This window comes from Alosa sapidissima, chromosome 7 (assembly GCF_018492685.1).
Source record: "Alosa sapidissima isolate fAloSap1 chromosome 7, fAloSap1.pri, whole genome shotgun sequence".
Lineage (NCBI taxonomy): Eukaryota > Metazoa > Chordata > Actinopteri > Clupeiformes > Clupeidae > Alosa > Alosa sapidissima.
The window spans coordinates 32,464,014-32,485,306 of record NC_055963.1 but is presented as its reverse complement, the minus strand read 5'-3'; the positions used below and the strand labels follow the sequence as shown (position 1 = coordinate 32,485,306).

General features: G+C 43.2%; 1 protein-coding gene across 6 annotated transcripts in view; it reads right to left on the bottom strand.

Moving 5' to 3' along the window:
* The window catches only part of chl1a (cell adhesion molecule L1-like a), a 68,942-nt gene that overhangs the window by 12,670 nt on the left and 34,979 nt on the right, over positions 1–21,293 (bottom strand). For 2 of the 6 annotated variants that reach the window (XM_042097588.1, XM_042097589.1), the window contains exons 16-29: positions 20,648–20,749; positions 19,896–20,093; positions 19,049–19,119; positions 18,181–18,403; positions 16,903–17,018; positions 15,012–15,216; positions 14,529–14,651; positions 13,373–13,552; positions 12,454–12,516; positions 11,542–11,580; positions 9,329–9,367; positions 3,376–3,483; positions 2,939–3,100; positions 2,293–2,424 (exon numbers count right to left, since the gene is read on the bottom strand). In XM_042097588.1, the coding sequence (XP_041953522.1) occupies positions 2,293–2,424; positions 2,939–3,100; positions 3,376–3,483; positions 9,329–9,367; positions 11,542–11,580; positions 12,454–12,516; positions 13,373–13,552; positions 14,529–14,651; positions 15,012–15,216; positions 16,903–17,018; positions 18,181–18,403; positions 19,049–19,119; positions 19,896–20,093; positions 20,648–20,749 (1,761 nt within the window). The remainder of the gene's footprint in view (positions 1–2,292; positions 2,425–2,938; positions 3,101–3,375; positions 3,484–9,328; positions 9,368–11,541; positions 11,581–12,453; positions 12,517–13,372; positions 13,553–14,528; positions 14,652–15,011; positions 15,217–16,902; positions 17,019–18,180; positions 18,404–19,048; positions 19,120–19,895; positions 20,094–20,647; positions 20,750–21,293) is intronic. The other 4 variants (XM_042097590.1, XM_042097591.1, XM_042097592.1 and 1 more) reach the window with 4 other exon arrangements.

The window sequence follows — 21,293 nt, the reverse complement described above, 5'->3', positions numbered from 1 at the left end:
GGTTTTAAATATCTTGGTGTTTTTTTAGGGGATGAAATGTTTATTCAAAAGAACTTTGATGGGGCTGTTGAAAAGGTAAAGGGCCGCCTTGATAAATGGAAATTCCTTTTAAATAAGATATCCTACAAGGGGCGTGTCCTTATTATCAATAATTTGGTGGCATCCGCCCTTTGGCATCAGTTATCTTGTGTGGACCCTCCAGCACAGTTGCTGTCAAGAATCCAGTCAATCCTAGTGGATTTCTTCTGGGATAAACTTCACTGGGTTCCACAGAGCATCTTATACCTACCTAAAGAGGAAGGTGGACATGGACTTGTGCACCTACAAAGTAGGACAGCTGCCTTTCGGTTGCAGTTCGTCCAGCGTCTTCTCATGGGGCCTCTGGATTCCAGCTGGAAATATGTGGCGTGTGCCATTTTACAGACTTTTGATGGACTGGGGCTGGACAGAACTTTGTTTTGGATGGATCCAAAAAGATTGAATATCAACAAACTTCCTGTGTTTTATCGTAATTTGTTTAAAGTTTGGTCCCTTTTAACAGTGCAACGCACAGGAAGCACAGAGTCTTTGTATTGGCTTTTAAAGGAGCCCCTAATCTATGGTTCTGTTTTAGATATGTCTCTTGAAAAGTCTCTTCCCACAATCACACATAGCCTTCTTAGGTCTGGAGTCATTACTATGGAGGGTTTACTTAAGTTAGCAGGACCAGATCTTGTTAACGCTGAACAAGTTGCCAGTCAACTGGGGATGAGATCTATTCGAATAGTAGCTCAGCTACTTGAGAAATGGCGGGCCTCCCTAACAAGAGAACAATTGCAGTTGTTGGCAGACAACTTCAGAGGGCTGTGCAGTTCAGACTGTAATGATCCTTTTCCCAATATTTCATTGTCGCCAAATTTGACAGGTTGTACTGGTTCTTACTTGAATTTTGATCAATTGTCTCTTTTGGGTCAGAAGCCAGCTACTGGCAAGTGTTTATATAAACTGTGTGTGAAGTCTTTTAACAAAAAGTATTTGGACAAGAGGGTGGAAACACCTTGGTGTGCTGTTTTACAAATGGGGGATGATGTCCGACCCCAGTGGAGAGCACTATACAAGTCACCCTTAGCCAAAAAATGTGGAGATTTACAATGGAGGATTCTGCATGGAGCAATTGCAGTCAATGCCTTTGTTTCAGTGTTGAATCCTGTTGTGGGTCAAGAGTGCCCATTTTGTTTTGTGAGAGAGACTGTGTTTCATGCTTTCATGCAGTGTGTAAGGCTAACACCTTTATTCATGGTTCTACAGTCACTCTTTAATCATTTTAATGAAACATTTTCAATGGAGACTTTTATTTTGGGTTTTAAATATGTGCGGAAACATCGTTTCAAATGTCAGCTGATAAACTTTCTCTTAGGTCAAGCAAAAATGGCAATCTATGTTAGTCGTAGAAACAAAATTGAGCAAACATCTAGTGATGACCTAGTAATGGTCTTCTCAATACTTGTGAGGTCTCGCATGTTAATTGATTTTCATTTCTACAAAGCCATGATGAATCTTGAAATTTTTGAAGAAATTTGGTGTTATGATAGTGTGTTGTGTATGGTTGCTGATGGCGAATTGCAGTTTGCCCATTTCTTGGAGAAAACTTGACTTGCTCCTTGATTTTATTTATTTATTTATTTTATCTTTAATGTGACTGTACATTGTGACAAAGTGATCATGTAAATACTTTGTGGCAAGAATGTAATAAAGGGTTTTTGAAATTCAAATTCTCTCTCATACATACACACTCTCTTCCCCTCTCTTTCTCTCTCTCTCTCTCATACATACACACTCTCTTCCCCTCTCTTTCTCTCTCTCTCTCTCATACATACACACTCTCTTCCCCTCTCTTTCTCTTTCTCTCTCTCACACATACATACTCTCTTCCCCTCTCTTTCTCTCTCTCTCTCTCTCTCTCTCACACATACACACTCTCTTCCCCTCTCTTTCTCTCTCTCTCTCTCTCACACATACACACTCTCTTCCCCTCTCTTTCTCTTTCTCTCTCACACACATACACACTCTCTTCCCCTCTCTTTCTCTTTCTCTCTCACACAGATACACACTCTCTTCCCCTCTCTTTCTCTTTCTCTCTCTCACACATACACACTCTCTTCCCCTCTCTCTTTCTCTTTCTCTCTCACACATACACGCTCTCTTCAATCAGTGTGACCTTCACGATTACAATCACCAGCGCAATGGCACAGCACAGGACAGCACAGCGTACCTGCACAGCACAGCACAGCACAGCACAGCACAGCAGCGTACCTGCATACTTCCCTCCGCGGTTCTTGGACACGAAGCAGCCAATCAGTGCAGCCAGGGTGGCCAAAGGCAGAACACACATGAGGCCCACAAACCAGCCTCTGGAGGAGACCCCCGCGTCCTGCCGGTCGGCATCTGGGGACAGAGACGGAGGAGGACGAGGAGGAGATGATGATAAAGATGATGAAGAAGAAGATGAAGAAACAGAAGAGGAAGAAAAATTATAAGGAAAACATGAAACAACAACTCAATGCTTTTTTCCCTACTTGACCTTCCAACGTCTGACTATAATCTCATTGTGGGCATCCTGATTCATAAGTGGAGTTGGACATGAGTCAACGCATCTATTGACTGGACATTGTTTTGTTAAGCAGCACGAGAACCGTTTGTGTGCTGTTGGAACCATAGAGACGCTGGTTCAAGAGGCACTTGCTAGCGGCGTTGTGGCTCTTTGGAGAAAATTGCTTTTGATTGCAGGGCACCGTGGCTGTGCACAGAGGGTATTCTGCTTGGCAACCGAAAGCATGAATAACTGTTTAATGTGTTAAGCGTACAAAGGGTTAAATAGCAACTGACTTGCTGTAGAACAACACTAGAAATAACCAAGGGCCCCACCAGGACGATGCCACGAGAGAGAAATCGCTCTCACCTTTCTCGCTGGTGTGGATAACGTCCTCGAAAATTACGGCGCTATCGAGGCGGCGGCTGGCCAGGACGCGCACCGTGTACACGCTCCCGGGAGCCAGGCCGTCAATGAGGTGGAAAGCCTTAGACGCGCTCACCGCCTCTGGGGTCCTCCAGGTGCCCTCACCTGAGAGCGGACCGGTGGGGTGAGGTGAGGTGGGTGGGTTGGGGTTTTGGGGGGGGGGTGTGAGTAGCCAGGAGCAGAGGGGATGGAGATAAGATGGGGGGGGTTTGTGTGTGGGTGAAGGTATGATAACAGAGGAAAGTTCAGCAGAAAAAAAGACAGATAAAACCCTCACACCAAGAATAGCAAAACAGAAATAAGAGAATTAAAAAGAACAGCAGGAGGAGTATAGGGTTCAGCATTTGTAAGCGAGAACTGAGAGTGGCAGAAAGGCTTACGGTGATTCATATACGCAACATAAAGCTCGGAGTCCTTCTGCTCTCCCGGCACAGTCCAGCTGATTTTTGCATACGTGTCACTTACAAAGTAGCTCACATTCAACAACGCTGACGTGAAAATGGAGAAAGTCGAACATGGTAGAAAACAAAACACAAGAGAGAAGAGGAAGATAATGGTTAGTTGGATAGTAGGGGTGGGCGATATATATCGTCTGCGATAATTTTCGTGATTGTTGTTTTAACGATGTGCAAATTTACATTAGAGTATTTAAATTAGGCCTACTTATGGGGAAAAAAACACTCGAAATCACGCATTAAAACCCCATACATTCACTAAATACAGGAGGTGTATGCGAGAGAAGCCCCTTGTTGCAGCAGAGCAAGTGTCACATGATCGCTAGTGGGTCCACCTTGTCACACGCAGGCCTAATGTTTATTTTGTGTAGCGACCGAGACGTAGGCCTACTTGGGATTTTGTGCAGCTACTTCTGTTCTGTTCACGTAGCATTGATGAGACAGTCACATTTTTTCCTACATGGTATTATATGGAGAGAAAACATTAGCCTTTGAGTATTTTAGTAGTTAGTTGTAAACAAAGAACTCTTCTCATGTAACCCTTTTGTAAATGGACTAAAGTTCGCTCTAAATATCTACGTGTATCGATTATGCTAACCGTTAGCACCTCTATGGGATTTCTCATATACATTAGCCATAAGCTAACGCATTAGTTTCTATTCTGTAACTTGGAATGCAAGCCTACATGATTTCTCTTAAACAAAACATCGAAGGAAAGATGTACTCTGTTGGTCTGCTTAGTTTTACAGTGAATCCTAAGTAGGCTAAAGGTTTTTGAAAGGAACTTCAGCTTCAGACTTTCTCTTGGGAAACTGTTAGGCCTATTCATCTTCTCTAATGTAGCTGGCTAGACCATGTCATTGCCACACACACAAGTGGGGGCAAAATTGGAAATGTGTCATAGAGTGACATCAAAATCACAAAATCACGTTATCGTCAAAATCACAAAAAATAATCGAGATATTATTTTTTGTCCATATCGCCCACCCCTATTGGATAGCTTAGTTGTGGCACAAGAGAACCAATTTCCCAAGAACCCAAAGAAAAGAATATCCGTGCATGTACTGTGCTATGGAGACAACAATATTGTCTTCACTATAGTTTTAACATCTGCCACACAGCTAATATAAGGACTGAAATGATACTTCCTCGAACACTGGTTTGTAATACAAGGGGGCAATGTAGAGGCAATTGCAGGCAATTATGTTAAGACAGTGATGGAATTAAGCACAACAAGCACGTTACCCATCAGGGGAGGAGGAGACTTTTTCTAAGGAGGAAGACTCATCAGCAGAGCATAGACTCATCATGGGACAGGATCAATACTGACAATCATAATGGCCTGACTGACAGCACAAATCCTCTAACCCCCATCCCCTTAGGAGTAGGAAATACATAACTATATTACTTCAGTTCATCTTATCACAACACGCTTTTAAAACACTGAATATCCTGTTACAGCATACTGCACATTCAATAAATTGGCGAGGTATTGATTTCAGTGGGAGACTGCGTTGAGGAAAGTGCAGAAACATCTTAAGAGCCAAACACATAAACCCAGAGGTCATTGAGGATATATGCCTAAAGCAGGTAGGGATGTATATTACTATAACATAGAAAATTACAGAGCTGGAAAAGGAGGAAAAGAATGTTTGAACTGAAGGAGGAAGAGAGAGAGAGAGAGAGAGGAGGAAGAAGAGAGACCTAAACCCCATATTCTCGTTAGAGTGGATCACAAGCTCTCAACAGCCATGTCGACAAACAGGAGAAAATGTATTCCTAATCATGCATGCTGTCAAGAGGTAGAAGAAAGGAACGTTGTCAGGGATGCAAGGACACGCGTCAACAAAGGCAAGGTCAGGGGAAGAATGGCTGCGTGGGCCCTTTGGTATGCCCATTTGCATTTGAAGAAGAAAAAAAGGATGGCATCTCTGTGACTACAGTGAGTCTTTGGGAGTTTTTATACAGGTGGATCTTTGGGGCATACGGGTGGTGGAAGATTCCTAATAGGATTGCCTCAATATCTTTCCTCTACACACATATACACGCGCACACACACACACACACAGACACACACACACACACACACACACACACACACACACCCTGTTAGAGGCACTCTCTTTGTGTTTACTTTAGTCTTTAGAAGATTTTCATTTCATTCTCATTTCTTGAAATATACACAATTGTATTTTAGAAAGCTCACCTTACTAATTTCATTTTACTTGTTTTTATTTTATTTTACTCAACTGAAGTGCAAAATTGACAGTGTATTTGTTTTCAAAGGGACACCAAAGAAAATTAGAAACACTCCCAAAAAGTCGGTTGAAATCCATTTTCCTCCACTGAAGATTCTTCACAACATAAATAAATAGACTACCAAATTAAGCATTCTAGTATATGCCTTGCCCAATGTGAACTCTCGAACTACCTGCTCTGAATTTGCTATAGCAAAGAAGCCAGACAGGGCATAGCATCTGGACAATGCCCTGAAGCAGAACAGCTGCATATCTAGTGTATCATTCACAGGTGTGAACAACACCATAACACCATATAGGCAGAGAACAGAAGGGGGGGGGGGACGACGACCCTGCACTCTTAAAGGCTCAATAAATCAATTTTTTAATCAATATTTTATTTGCTGCCGCTGTCCAAAGCATGAACTTTGAGTCGGTGGTTGATGTGTGAGGTTTAAGACCCCCTTAGGAGGTGATACAGGAGGAAGAGGGATGCTGATGGAGCCTGGGACGAGTGACGCAGAGGGAGATTTAGTCCAGACGCCTCATCTGAAATGGGTCACAAGGTCACAGGTAAGGCACTTCTAGGGTGTTTGTTCTAGTTCATCATTTATAATCACATGATTAATGTGACTGAATGTTGAATGTCGGTTATTGGTTGAAACACTTTATTTTGCTTTTGAGTGGGTTGCCAACCCTTGTTGTTTTTTGTGTACAGATCTCGGAGGGTGCCTACAGAGACGCGTTTCTTTGACGGCCTGCTTATGGGGCAGACAGCTAGTGGATCGTTAGGAAAGATTAGATGAATGTGATAATTTATGTTTGGGCCTTTTTTGGGCCTGAAATCACTGATACAACCTTTAATGCCAACTGTCTCCTCACAAGCGTGTAGGCTTAGTAAAGCCGTAAGCATGCCCCTACACATTCTCCTCGTTAACAGAGACATTTTGAGGAAAGGAAACTGCTATAAAATGACAATTTCAGGCACACTGACACTTACTATAACTGTTAAACCTTACTAAAAACACTGCCACTGACAATTTACAGTTTGTGCCACCATGACAGTTGGGAGGTGCACAGGAGGTTGGTGTGCACTTAAGAAAAAAACACTCAGCCTAGTTCCTGATAATAATATGACAGGACTGTAGACAGCCGTGTCTGTGTGGTCTGTGAAATTTTGCACATTGCATCCCATTTGTTGAGTTGAGTCAATGCCAGAAAGCACCAAACTAAATAAATAAATTATGGCAGCAAGCAGCAATTAACAGGGTCAAAAAAGTATGGTTGCAGTCGCAACCAGCCAGTAGCAGTCACAATCAATGTTGGATTTACAAGTGGCATGTGTGCTGTGAGCTAATACATCAAATGTACTTATAGCAGTGGCCCCTTGAGGCCGATTTATTTCATATTTGGTACATACAGTACAGTAGGTTCAATATGCCATTATTAATGAGCCTGTGAAATTTCATGAGGATCGGTCATTTACACTGTAAGATATTTACTGCTAAAATCTTTTGGTAATTTTGAGGAGCAAGCCAATTGGCACTTCTGCAAATGTAGCAAATGTGAGATATTAGCTCAGAATTTCACTAAATTTGGTGTGCATCCACAGAATGTTGTGGTGATTTTGCACCATGTTTAGTAAAGATTGGGCCTACATATCCAAATATATTAGCAATAGAATCACTACATTACCATGCCCTGAAATGTTATTGATGTCTAACCTTGAAAAGGAGCCACTTGGACTCCTACTCAAATGATATATTTTTTTCATGGCTGAGAAAGGAGAGTTAAGCTGCTCCAGATGGTGGCCATGTGCAAATTGTCTGACAGGTTGATAGCAGGGACTAGTCTTTCATGTACATAGACAGTAGAAGGTAACTCAGGGAACAGACTATCTGGCCACATCAGTGAGAAATCATTTGTATGAGGCCAAACCAATCAAAGGCAGATGCATGTTCTGTATGCTGAAGAGCGCAGCACAAAAAGTGGTTTGGCTTGTCCGCAGACATCCCACACTGTGTCTCATCATTTTACATTGAATGCACTAAACCAGCAACTGTTCACATAATTAATGCATATCACCGTATCACAATAACTCTAACCATAATTTGCAATACTTGAAACTGGAAAAAAAATCATCTGTGGAAGCAGAACTGAATGAAATCATGAAACAGCCTACCAACAGAAAAGGAAACAAATTTTAAGCAATCAGGGTATCGGAACTCCCCCTATTACCGTCGGTCCCGTATTTCCGCCGTCTTGCGTGTATGTGTCACTTAATATCCATTTCTATACAAACGGCGCTCCAGACGGCGGATTCCTAAAGAAACGCAAGCACCCACACCATAGGTGTATCTAAATAAAAAAATATGTACCAAAAATGACATTTTACGGTGACTCGAAGAGCTGTAAACAGTGTTGTTTAGCAAATGTTATTTTGAAGTGTTAAAAAACATCGTTGTTTTAGAATTTCCGAACAAAAATAATTGGGGGTGTTACGATATATATTCAAACTGATGAGGTGACGTCAAACAGTGATATTAAAGGGGCCTTATTCTACACCCACTAAATGACTCTACACCTACTCAATGTCCTCTGCGGCTATAACAAAAAACGTAAGTACTGCTGCAGCTACACAAAGGGAAGTGGCTGAGTGAACAAAAGATGGCAAGGCTTCAAAAGGTGAACTAACAACTTGGCACAAATTAACAAAAATTGTTCCTGTCCATACTCTTTCTATCGCTTCTGGATATAATGTACCTTTGCACACATCAAACACAAAATTGACTGTAAATTACTAGACCTTTAACTCTCAGTCAAATGTCACATTCTCTGACTTTTTCCTGAATTTCACTGAAAAGCTGAAAGGAGGGAAAAAGATTGTCTTTCTGCAGAACAGACAAAAATAGGTTACACCTGGCAGACAGGCAGAATTCCACTGCACAACATACATTCTTCTGTAGTTTTCAAATAAATAATGGAATAGCTAATCAGCTGTTCAGTGTGCATCTCCCTCATGTTTCCCCCCCAAACTCTCAGCTTCCCCATGATCCTCCTATGGGTTCAGTTGTAGGAAAGTGCAACTTTCATGTCATTGTGTGCTCCCGGAGTACTGGATATACAAAGTTATGACATACTGTAACGCCTAAAACAGGTGCTAATTTGTTAGTATATCTGCCCCTCAGTTTTCTAGAGTTCCATTTCTTCAATATTCTTCCAATGCCTAAACAAATGACTAAACATTTAGTTTTGCATGATCCAACTTACCTTATGATTTGTTGTTCATGTGCTAGAAAAGCAAAACCATTTGACTACACATACTGTAACCAATACTTGATACTGTTTGCACAGCTCTACAACAACTACCACTACAGTTAGAAGCAGTGGTATTTCAACCACTGAAACTTTACAACTACCACCATTACAGTGCTGTTCTACAACAACTAGTCTACTGTTAGCACAAGTGGCATTCAAACCACTAGAATGACATACACATACATACTGTTGCATATGGCACTAGCTCTACTAGAATTAGCACTGTTCCTATCACACAGTTCCTTAAGGAACCGTCTTCAAGGAAGCCAGTTGCTTTATTATCACCTACTGTACTGCAGTAGTAGAAATAGTTCTATACATACTCATCCCTGTGGGGATGCCAGCTGCTACTGGTGTGATGCCTTCAGAGAGAGGGAGGAAAGACAGTCAGAAGACAAGCCTTGCGCTGTACAGCAGTTTCAAACACATGCACGGTGACAGAACTCACTCGACTCAAAAACAACCACAAACAGAAGAAAAAAAACTCATTGCCACATCTCATGCTATTCCAGATATGAATGTCTGTGTACAGTATACTGTATGTGCATGCTGTATATGAATGTGCTCTAAAATAGGACGGCACCACTCCATACCCCCAAAACATATTCCCCTGATGGATTCAGATATCTTCTACAACACCCAGAGTACTTCACAAAATGGACTATTTACCCCATAGACTGTACAGTCTATGATTTACCCAGCATTCTTAGAAAGTGCTAGATAAAAAAACACCCCGGTTGAGGAAAAACAATAACCTTCAAGAAGTTTGATGGTGCTTGAATGTCACTTGAGTCACATTGCAGAGACGATTACATGTAAACTAAAGATCCTTGATTACTGCTCTGCTTCACCCTCTCTGATTAAACATTACACTTTCAGGTGCACTAAGAGACTGTTCCTGTGCTCTTATAGTGATCATGCCATAATGTTCTCTTTCTGATCTCCGATCCTCTGAATAAAAACAGGACTTGAGTTATCCACAGAAAGTATTCTTTAGATGGAATGGAATTCTTGAGTGAGTTATTCCAAGTCAGTCTGATTCCAATTATGCCATTCAAAAAGACACACTTTACAACTTTCTCAAGGTTCTCTCTCTCTCTCTGTAGATTTAAAGTTTCTTTTTTTCTTTCTCTTTCTCTGAGTGGGCATGGACCTGAGCACACAGGCTATTGAAAACACGGTTCAATTCCACATAGACTCCCAATCTGAAGATTCCCTGCTAAGGCGAGGGGCAGGATTAAGATTAATGGGGCCGCAGGTGAATGTCTATTATGCTCACTTCAGCAAAGCCTTAGAGATACAAACAAACTAACAAACTGTGCATCTCTGCCTGTGGAGTGGACCCAACGAACAACACAACTAAAACAATGTTTGGTTAACCTAAATATGGACATAAAACATATTTCCTTCTAATCTAATCTCGGTTACTTTTCGGTGTTTGCTGCTTATGCTAGTTTGATGCTTGTCTATGCTCATGTATATACCCTTGAGCTTATCTTTCATCTCTCTTCTCAATTAACAACATGTCACATGATGGAGGCAGAAAATAAAACATCTGGCCTGGTTTAAAATTAGCCTGTGTATTGCTGATACAAAACAGCTATCAACACCACTGCAGAACACACACACACACACACACACTGAGGAGATTGTGAGCAGTGAACACACGCTGTGGGTGTGCACATGGGAGAGCAATGGCAAACTAGTACCCCCGCCGACATTTTTACCACCAGTCAGGGATCGGCTATCCTTTGGTCAGATTCCCTAACCCTGTAGGCCATGGCTGCCCAACAAATCACATGGGTGGCCACAATTTCTAACTTCTGCTACTGGTGCACAGCAACCAAAATCTCCCCAAAGACTGAGAACACCTCATTGAGAGGCTTAATGTGCTTGAGGCTTCAGATTTCACAAGGTGGGAAATGCATTAGTGTTGTAACTAATATGGAAAAGTAATTAATCTGACAGCATTAAATTATTATTACTATTAATTATAATATCTCAAAGCACCAAATACAAAGCAAAGAGAATTGGTTCAATATGAGCTTACATTCTTCACTGACAAAAGTTAATATTTCAGGGGATGCTGACACCTGGGTCAAAATTTGGCTGAAAGGCAAACATGGTTAATGAAGACAAATTGAAATGTGTAGACCAATGCGCCTGTTATGATGATGATGTAAGTAGGGGCAATAAGTCAAACAAAGAAGTGCAATGGCACTCTTGTTGAGTTGTGAGCCTTCTAGTTTTGCTTTTTAAGTGGCACATTTTGTCAGTATCCACTGACTTTTAACAACTTGTCTCCAGATGTGCCCTCTAGTAACTACATCTAGCAAGGCTGTTATTGGAGCAGCATTGACACAACTGACGTCAGAATAATATATCACTCAATCTCCACTTCCTATTTTTCTCTCTCTGTCTCAGTCTCTTTTTCTGGCTCTCTTTCACACACCCACACACACACACACACACAAACACACACACACACACACACACACACACACACACACACAAGCTAGGGTATTCTTATACATACTTTTCACAGTAGAGTCTGTGGTGGTAGTTGAAGCGACATCTTCATGGGGAAAGAGAGAACAAGATGGACACGGTCGCCCATTGTGAACATTTACATGACATAGTTATTGGGAGAATCACAAAAGTGATGGGTTGTGGTCATCTTCAGCAGGACAGATCCAGCAACCTAAATGTGCAAGCTCCATTTTCAGAACTTTTGAGATCTGAGCACGGTTATCCAATCCAACAGATCCAATACAGAATTTTAAAAAGTATTTTGCTGTAGAGGTATACCCATGATGTTGCACTTTATTATTATCAAAGGAAGTTGAGAGAATGCCATCTAAATTGCATCTAAATGTGCTAATTAGCAAGTGTAGGTGCACCGTGAAATGCAGTCACTGAGCTCAACTACTCAACTATCAGACTTTCTGAAGCTACAACAGAGAAAAAAAGAGCTTGCACATCTCCGATTACGCCCTTAGTTCATGTCGCTAGCAGAGGTGAATCTGTTTCTATTTCATATCCAAGGAGCTACTTGATGAGAACAAAGCACTCATGGCTTCTTTGTTCAACACTACTCATGCAAACAGTCGGTGAATGGGGCTTGATTTTTCTTTTCTGTACTATTAATAAAAGATCACTCGATTTTCTTCAATATCATTAGTAGGACATACAGTCTTAGTGATTTATAAATATAGAACAAATACATTCTTAATGTGTACAGCAATTATTCATGACAAGTAAATTCTATATTAGTTCTCTATATTAATTATAACTATTATCTCTAATTCATTGCAGGTTAGCTTTACTAATGTTCTCTGTCTGCAGAGTCTGCAACTATAACGAGGGAAGACAACTGGAGTATGTAGTACGTCTACTACACTACCTCACGACAGGAAGAAGCTACACGCTAACACAAACGCATACATACTGATCTCTGTGGGGGTCACAAAGGCCGTTGGTGTGAAATCCTCAGCGGTCGGGTTCAAGTCAGCTGGATAAGCAAGCATGAATACGAATCACATGCCAAATCCTGTTAAAATTTCCACTATAATAGGAAAACTATATCTGACATGTGGATGGATTACTGCCAGGAGATCTCTGTGTAGCCTACAGTGATTTGAAAAATAAATAAGCTGCATGACAACTACATTTACACATGATATGATATTCTGGCTTCAGTGATCTTCATCCAAGAGTAACTACAAACAGTTTCCACAGGAATGCTGTGTGCTTTGGTATGACTGCTGACAGCAATTCAACTCTTTTGCATCCAAGTGATGCTATTGAAGGTGCAGTCACTCGTATTACTAATTCTATAATTTTATTTTCACAAATTCAGCAAATTCATTCAATGGTCATCTGGCTATCTGTTAAATTTTTGAGCTGGTCTTGTCCTGAAGAACAACTCAGACCAAAGATTGTCGAGTGCTATACTCGGCTCTATAACCTTTGTTGAGGTCAAGCCATGAACGATCCCAACAAATCAACACGGTGCCTCAGAAGCACTGAATGGAATTTCATTGGCTGATGAACTCAAATTGATTCAAAGACTGCATTCTTAATAAATGCCTTCCATAGCTGCATTCCATGGTTATGTTAAAAAACATTGCATTCCATTATAATTCATTGCATTTCACCAGACCATCCTACATAGCACCATATCCATGTAATTCTATATGGCATTCCACCCCCATTGAACACAGTCGTCATACATTATTGTGTACTGTGATGGCCCGCCTTCTGATTACATTCTCACCCATTCCTGGTTCAGGTGTGTTTATGGACCGGCTTGTTATGACACCCCAACCCCCACGCGTCCTTGTCTCGCAGGTGCTAGCGGTACTCACGGGCTTCGGCGGCAGTGCTGCTCTCCTCGCTGATGGCCGGGCCACAGCCCACCTGTGTGCAGGCGCTCAGGTAGAACTTGTAAGCGCTGAAGCGGTCCAGGCCATCAAGGACCCAGTGGGTGACGTCGGGCTGGCTGATGTTCATGGAGTGCAGGGGGCCCAGGTGCTGTGTGTCGTTCACTAGTCGATGGGACGGACAGACAGAGATAAGCCAGCCAGCACGTCAGACAGATGAAATGGGCAGTGGCTTTGCCTGACCTGAAGTGGTATATGATGTTCTGAACATCGTTTGTCAATGTAACAAAACACTCCCAGCTGATGGTCACTATCAAGAGATGATCATGAGAACTGAATGACAAGTGAATGCGATGCTCTTCCCATGAATCATCTCAGATATATAATGTATATAATGTTTTGTATATGGATGACTGTATTACACACCTCAAACACTGTCCTTAAGATACAGCACACACATTGTTTATACTCATATTGTTGCACTGATATGTAAAATCAGAATTCTACATATGCAGACATATCAATTTCTGAAGCCCTGGTCTGGTGTGCTTATCTCCATATATTTAAATATATAGCACTATGAATACTGTAACTCGAGCTCATATGTGGTAGTTTTTCAAATGTATCTTTACATTCAACATGACATGGCCTTCTGTGCCCTCACAATTTAATGGTTGATCCAACAGATCATGTATTAAACAGTGCCACCCAGTGGCATGATTCTGACATTACTTCATCTATAAATTGCATTAGGCTATGTGTAATTTGTATCAAATATAACAACTGCATCAGATATCCTTGTTAATATCTGCTAAATTCCTTTACTGTAAGAGTGACAATGTGATAACAGCACTGAAAGCCTCTGTGGTATTAGTCTGTCATTCTCACGTGTCTGATTACAACAACAACAATTACCTGTCAGATTTTCAGTGAGAGCCTCACATTGACAGACTGGTTAGTTTGTGTGTGCCTTCACCAGGCTAAGCTGATGGTGTAGAGTAAACACTGTGTGTGTGTGTGTGTGTGTGTGTGTGTGTGTGTGTGTGTGTGTGTGTGTGTGTGTGTGTGTCTGTGTGTCTGTGTGTGTGTGTGTGTGTGTGTGTGTGTCTGTGTGTGTGTCTCTGTGTGTGTGTGAACATACTCTGCTGGTACTGCAACCTGTAGCCTGTCAGGATGCCATTGGTCTCCATAGGCGGGGCCCACACCAGTGTGATGGAGGTTCTCTGGGGGTTCGTTGCTCTTAAGAGTGACATTTTCTCTGGGACTGTGAGCAAAGAAAGAAACAAACAAACAAAACAAAACAAACTAATAAACACATACAAACATATCTCTGATTCTTATGATCCGAAGGCTCTGACTTGCATGTATGTTAATGAAAACTGACTTGATCACAGTGGCAACTCTTGTTTTACCCTGGTGCTCAGTGGTACCCATGGTTACAGCAATATTCACCATGCCATTAATATTGGTTTCTATGGTTACTATTGTTTTCTCGAAGCCAAAAATATTGCTGTGACTTTTACAGTAATTACATTGCTGTTAAATGATACGTCTGCGTGAGCATGGTTTACATGATTCAGGCACAGTATCTTAATTTACTGTAATACACAAGATAAATGCTTACCTTCTTGTGGAGTTGTGAATGTCACTGGAAGGCTGCTCGGCCCATTGCCTTTCTTGTTGAACACGTTGACACTCAGACGATACTCTGAGTAGGGCCTCAGTCCGGGGACCAGGGTGTGTGTGCGATTCCCAAAAACACGCATCGACTGTTTCTCCCCCGCAGCTTTAGAGGAGGCCAGCAGGCTCCGCATCCTCCACCAGTTCACCTGGAAGAGGCGAAAGACCAAAACATGTATCAGTGTGTGCGTGTGTGTGTGTGTGAGAGTGTGTGAGAGTGTGTGTGTGTGTGTGCGTGTGTGTGTGTGTGTGTGTGTAAGTGTGTGTGTGTGTGTGTGTGTGTGTGTGTGTGTGTGCGAGTGTGTGTGTGTGTGTGTAAGGCCAGCATATGGTCTGACAGGTAAGGAGAGATGCATGTCTATAACTGGGGTGCACACACAGACATGGAGGCAGTGTAATCCGGTCACCTCGCGGGCAGACAGGATGAAAAGGGAAGCATATAAAGAAGGGGGGGAAGGACAGGGAGAAAGGCTGGCCAGTCATGTGGACGGAGAAGAGCAGTGTGGTAACCAACATTGTGTGTGTGTGTGTGTGGTGTGTGTGTGTGTTTGTGTGTGTGTGTGTGTGTGTTTGTGTGTGGGCCATCAAAAGGGACCAGGCAGGGCTGCATAGTAACCATACAGTAGAGGCAGGCAGTGTGGCGAGGCAGGGGTGAGGGAGAGGGTAAAGGTAGTCATGCGGAGAGAGAGAGAATGTGTGTGAGAATGCTGGGGAGGGGTCAGTGTGGTAGTGTGTGTGGAAGTGTGGAAAGAGAGTGTTGTAGGTTATCTGTGTAGTGGACGGACTACATGCTGACCTCCCAGGCCAGGTAGAGAGCCAAGGCAGAGGAGGAGGAAGAAGAGGAGGAGGAAGAAGAAGAGGAGGAAGAAAAGGAAGAGAAGGAGGAAGAAGAAGAGATGGAGGAGGAAGAAGAGGAGCAAGAAGAAGAGGAGGAGGAAAGTGTTAGGAAGAGCTCTTGTCGAGGCGCAGGTGATCTGTGTGAGGAGGTGTGTAGGGTTAGGGAAGTCGTGTGGAGAGAGGGAGAGGGAGAGGGGGCGTGAGAGGAGCCGTTGTACTTCACAGAGAAAAGACCAGACAAAGGTGCCTGACTGGAGCAGGAGAAAGCTGTGATACACAGTTATGCAGGCAGGCACACAGAGACGGAAACAAATAAGACGTGCAGTGGAGCAGTGTGATACATCTTCACAGGAAGAACCATCGTGGATAGAAGAGGAGGTGTACTGTAGGCCTACAGCTAGCTATAGATAGTATTTTCTGAGAGCAGGAATGTGGAGAGGAGAAAGAAAAGGGCACTACTTCTTGAAAAGGGTTGTATCTGGACAAAGTGAACATCAGCCATCTGAGTGGTGGAGGTATTCAGATGCATGCAGGACTTTGTTATGTGGACATGCGAACACCTGCAGATGTCTGAGTATAGCTTTTTGAAGGGGCTTTTCAGGACCATGCCTGACCACCGTGTTTAGTTGATGGCTTGGCTTTTCAAATGCTAAGCAGCGAGGGGTAAGGGTGTAGTTAGACTGAGATTGAGAGATTGCAGCATGGACACAGGAAAGATGAGGGTAGGCATGTGGGTTCAAGGTGGTCATTCAGAGGGGCTAGCTAAAGTTGTGGAGTGCCAGTGGTGAGAGATAGATAGTATATTAGAAATGAACGACCGACAGACAGACAGACAGACGGACAGACAGACAGATAGATAGATACTTTAGTGAAGGAAGGGTAGGAAAAGGGGCATTGGCTGACTAGGGAAGTCCTCTGAAAAGGATGGTAGAGACAGGGGATGGCGAGGGCACGGGAGCGGAGAGGGTAGACAGGGAGAGGGGGAGGGGGAGACTCACGTTGTACCCCCCCAGGTGCCCACGCAGCATGTTGGCAGGGACTGGGCTCCAGCGGACCCGCAGCAGAGTGGTATTCACCATCTCTACAGACACATCCTCAGGAGACGCCAGTGGTACTGCAGCGGGCACAGCAGAGATAACACACAAACAGATTACACACAGATATGTGTACACACACACACACAAACACACACACACGGAAATGTAACCATAGGCCACACTCACTGATCAACACAGATCACACTAACAGATATGTGACCAAAGATTACAGACAGATTACAGACACACACACACACACACACACACACACACACAGCCAAAGATAAGGTGCATAGATACATACACATATAGATACATATCCATACTTCATCTAAGCTGTTCTATCAGTTGGGACTGTCCATGTATATAGGGGAGGGGATCCCTGCATTCTGCAGTCTGCCTCCCCTCTCCTTAATCTTTGCTGATGCAATGAACTTGAACATGGAAAATGATCACGCCTGATGCGTAAAACTCCAGCCCTTGTCATATTTTACTTGAGAGTCTCAGGCACAATGCAAGGCTTGCTTCCTCCTTCTTACATACATGCACAGTCTCTTTTGTGTAGGAGCACAGGGATATAAAGGACTACAGAAATCTCACGTTTACAGCAAGGCTATAACTGGCACATACTAGAGCTTCATGACTGTCAGGGGAGACTACATGTAGGGGGAAATGTCAGCTCTGTACAGTCACACGGGCCTAATTAACACTACCATTCAGCTCTTGCTTTTTCTGACAAGGAGAGGAGAAAAAAAAACAGAAGAAAGAGAAAAGAAATCCAACCTGATGCATTTTCCCGCAGACAATGCCAAAAGACAGCTGCAGACAAGAACTGGTCATTTGACAAGCCAACCTTTTACAGCGCATCAAAGCATTTGTTCAGAGGGGATGGGCAACCAAAATTACAACAGCAGTTCCTGTCAAGCTTGTCCACAGTGGCGTACAGGCAATAACCACAACAGATCACAGTCGACTACAGAACGGATCAGGGCCAGACCGAGGCTAGATCTGAGCCAGTTTGGGTGGAACGGAGTACAATCCAAGTTTTATCATTTGTGCAGGGCTTAAAGCAAAGGGAACGTTCTGTGCCTTAAGGCATCAGACATTTTTGAAGCCATGAAATATACCTATCTATTTTCAAATTTGAAGCAACCCAGATGACGTCTGAGTTCTGAGAGGGTGTTGGAGAACTTTAAGCCCTGCTTGTCCGTTACCATAGCGAAACACAACAACACTCACCGTCCTCTCCCGAGTAGCCAGTCACCACCTTGGGCTCTGGCCCCCAACCTTCCTGGTTGTGGGCTTGGATCTTGATCTCATAGGGCACAAACGTGGGCGTGTTCTTCACCACAAACAAGTGCCTCTTGACCATCTGCTCTGTCCAGTGGTCGTCCACACCCAACCGCCGGTAGCTCACCTTGTACTCCAGCCCGGGGCCGTTGTGCTCCACCGGCAGCAGTGGCTACACACACACACACACACACACAGCAGGGGCACACGCACAAACTCTAATGAACTTTTACATCCACTTTGGGCAGTTATCTCTGAAGTAATAGTTGTAGTAGTAGTAGTAGTAGAAGTAGTATCAATATTAATATTCTGTCTTTTATTTTTCTATTGCTATTTATGGACTATGGACACTCTTCTGAGCCGGCAATAAAGATAGAATTTAATTGAACATCTGAAGACATTAGTTGCTGTGCTGCAGTGATGTAAAGAATGAAGTTATCGAGGCTGTTAATAAAATCAATTTATGACATAACTAACATTGAATACCAACTAACATCATCATCAAATCAAAATAATAAGAACATCAGTGTTTATTACACTGCCAATTTTAGCTACCCAGGGGCATTTCTGTCACTTAACTGCAAATCCGTCTTCATTTCATTCCCCTTAGAGAACATGAATGTGATGAATGTGCAAACAAGCATTATGATACAAATGAATCCATCATTTACTTTTACCACTACTCTGATCCCAGACTGTAATATGCAGCCTAGGAACGCAGTCTGTCTTGACAGCTGATGGGTACATCGCTGACATACAACATAGCTGGCAAACATTTTTCATCTGATGTTGGTGGTGGTATAATATGATGCCATACCTCCCAAGTGATGTCCATCTGATTTGGCAGGTGACCCTCAATTTTGATGTTTTCTGGATTCCTGTCTGGCTCTGTTAGGAGACACACACCAGACAAACTGTCGGCTCAATCTGATCCTGGCGACGCGTTTGCCAAAATCAATAGCGCCGCACGGATTTACGGTGGCAGCACGGTAAATCACGAGTAATGATAATAAACTGCACTGTAAAAGGTATTGCCCAATTTATTGGGGCATTAAAATGCGCATGAGGATTTACTGAGGCGGTCTAATCTGAGTGTAAACCTTAAAAAGTCCATGAGCAAGCAGCTTTGTGAAAGTTCAAGGAGAACTGAGAGCCCTGGGGGGAGAAAGTCCGCAGACGACGTGAGATGGATGAAGAGACGGATGGACAGACAGAGAGATTAAGAGAGAAAGAGAGAGAGAGATGGATGGACAGAGAGAGTGAGAGAGGGATGTGAAACAGAAGAAGAGACGGAGAGATGCATGGATTGTTTTTTAAGGAAGAAAGGTGTTGAATGAAGAACCTGAGAAATCAACTATGAAGCAGAAATGAGTGTCAGCGGAGAGAGTGAGAAATAAAACGTGAGAGGAGATAGAAAAGGACACCTTTATGGGGAAGTTGAGTGAAGAAAAAATAAGTGTTAGAAATGAGAAAATGGGAGATGGAAAGAAAAGGTGAGTAGTGCTAGAGTGAACGATGGTTAGAAAGGGCAAGAGCTGCAGAGAGAAAGAGAGAGAGAGAGAGGAAGACAGACAAAGAGAGAAATGGTGTGATCACTGTGAACACCATTACGGAGACACGGCCAGGAGCGAAATAAGTGTTAGTGGACATGTGGTCAGACTGACCTGTGGCCTGGGTTTTGTATCTCTCCGTGGGTCTGCTGGCCGACCCTTGGCCCAGGTCGTTGATGGCAGAGACGCGGAACTGGTAGTTGATGTGGCCCTGCAGCATCAGCATTGCAGACACGTGGTTGCCCGGTACTCTCTCCAGCTCACGCCACCTCCCGGGGTCCCACTGGTTCTCCTCGTACTCGATGACGAATTCTGGACAGCACAAACCCCAAAACTACCATCAGTCCAGACAAAGTAGGTAGGATTCTGATTCTCTGATTTACAGCCATGTAGATGATGCTCTTATTAAGAGCAACTCACAGAGACCAATTACAGGGACACTTTTCCTGGGGCAACTCATGGTTAAGCGCCTTTCTCAGGAGCACAACTGGGAATTCACTCCATGACTTTGTGGCTTCTGCTTGGAAGCCCAGTTCCACTGCAAAATGCTAATTTTGCCCCGTATAAATATTTTCTGTTAGATGTGCATTGTGCATGCATGAACTCATCTAGTCTTAAAAATGACACATCAATCACATGTAATAGGAAAAAATATGTACAGTAATGCATTAAGAGTAGCATGGCAAATTCTTATGCAATCGAGCATAACACAATCCCTTTAAATTGTGAATTGCACTCTAAGTTATGATATCCATCAGTAACAATACGGATGAATTACATGGTTTGAAACTGAGCTGTTTGGCTTTCTCTCAACAAATTAATTTGTGCTGCTTTAAACTATTTGCTGAGAGGGGCTGGGTGATTACCAGTGATGGGACTGTTGTGTTCTTTGCCAGGTGTCCATTTTAGCCTGACACTGCGCCCTCTTTTCTCTGCAAGCACCAGGTTCTTGGGCGCCTCAGGGACATCTGCAATGGGACATACAGAGGAAAGGAGAGGAGGAGCGAGGAGAGGAGAGGTGAGGATAGGAGAGGTGAGGTGAGAAGAGGAGAGGTGAGGAGAGGATGGGAGAAGAGAGGAGAGGAGAGGAGAAGTGAGGAGAGGAGGAGAGGAGAAGCAAGGAGAGGAGAGGGGAAGAGAGGAGAGGAGAGGAGAGGAGAAGAGGAGGAGTGAGGAGAGGAGAGGTGAGAAGAGGTGAGGAGAGGAGAGGAGAAGGAGGAGAGAGACGGAGGGATCATTAGAGTTGCGTTGAGTTAAAAATGATGAGCGCAATTACTGCAGCGAGAAATATCACCGAGATGGGTAAGCAAAACGCTGATCGCTAATGAGACAGCAGGATTGCGTTCAGAGAGAATATGAAATACACAGGGCGTCTGACCTTTGTTTTGAGTTCAAATAGCTGCAATAGTGATTAAGAAACACACAGAATATTCCACTGACTGGGGATCTTTTCTAGGTCACGGATAGCACACTGTACTGTAGGTGTTTAGTCAGTGAGGAGTGGAGCTGGAG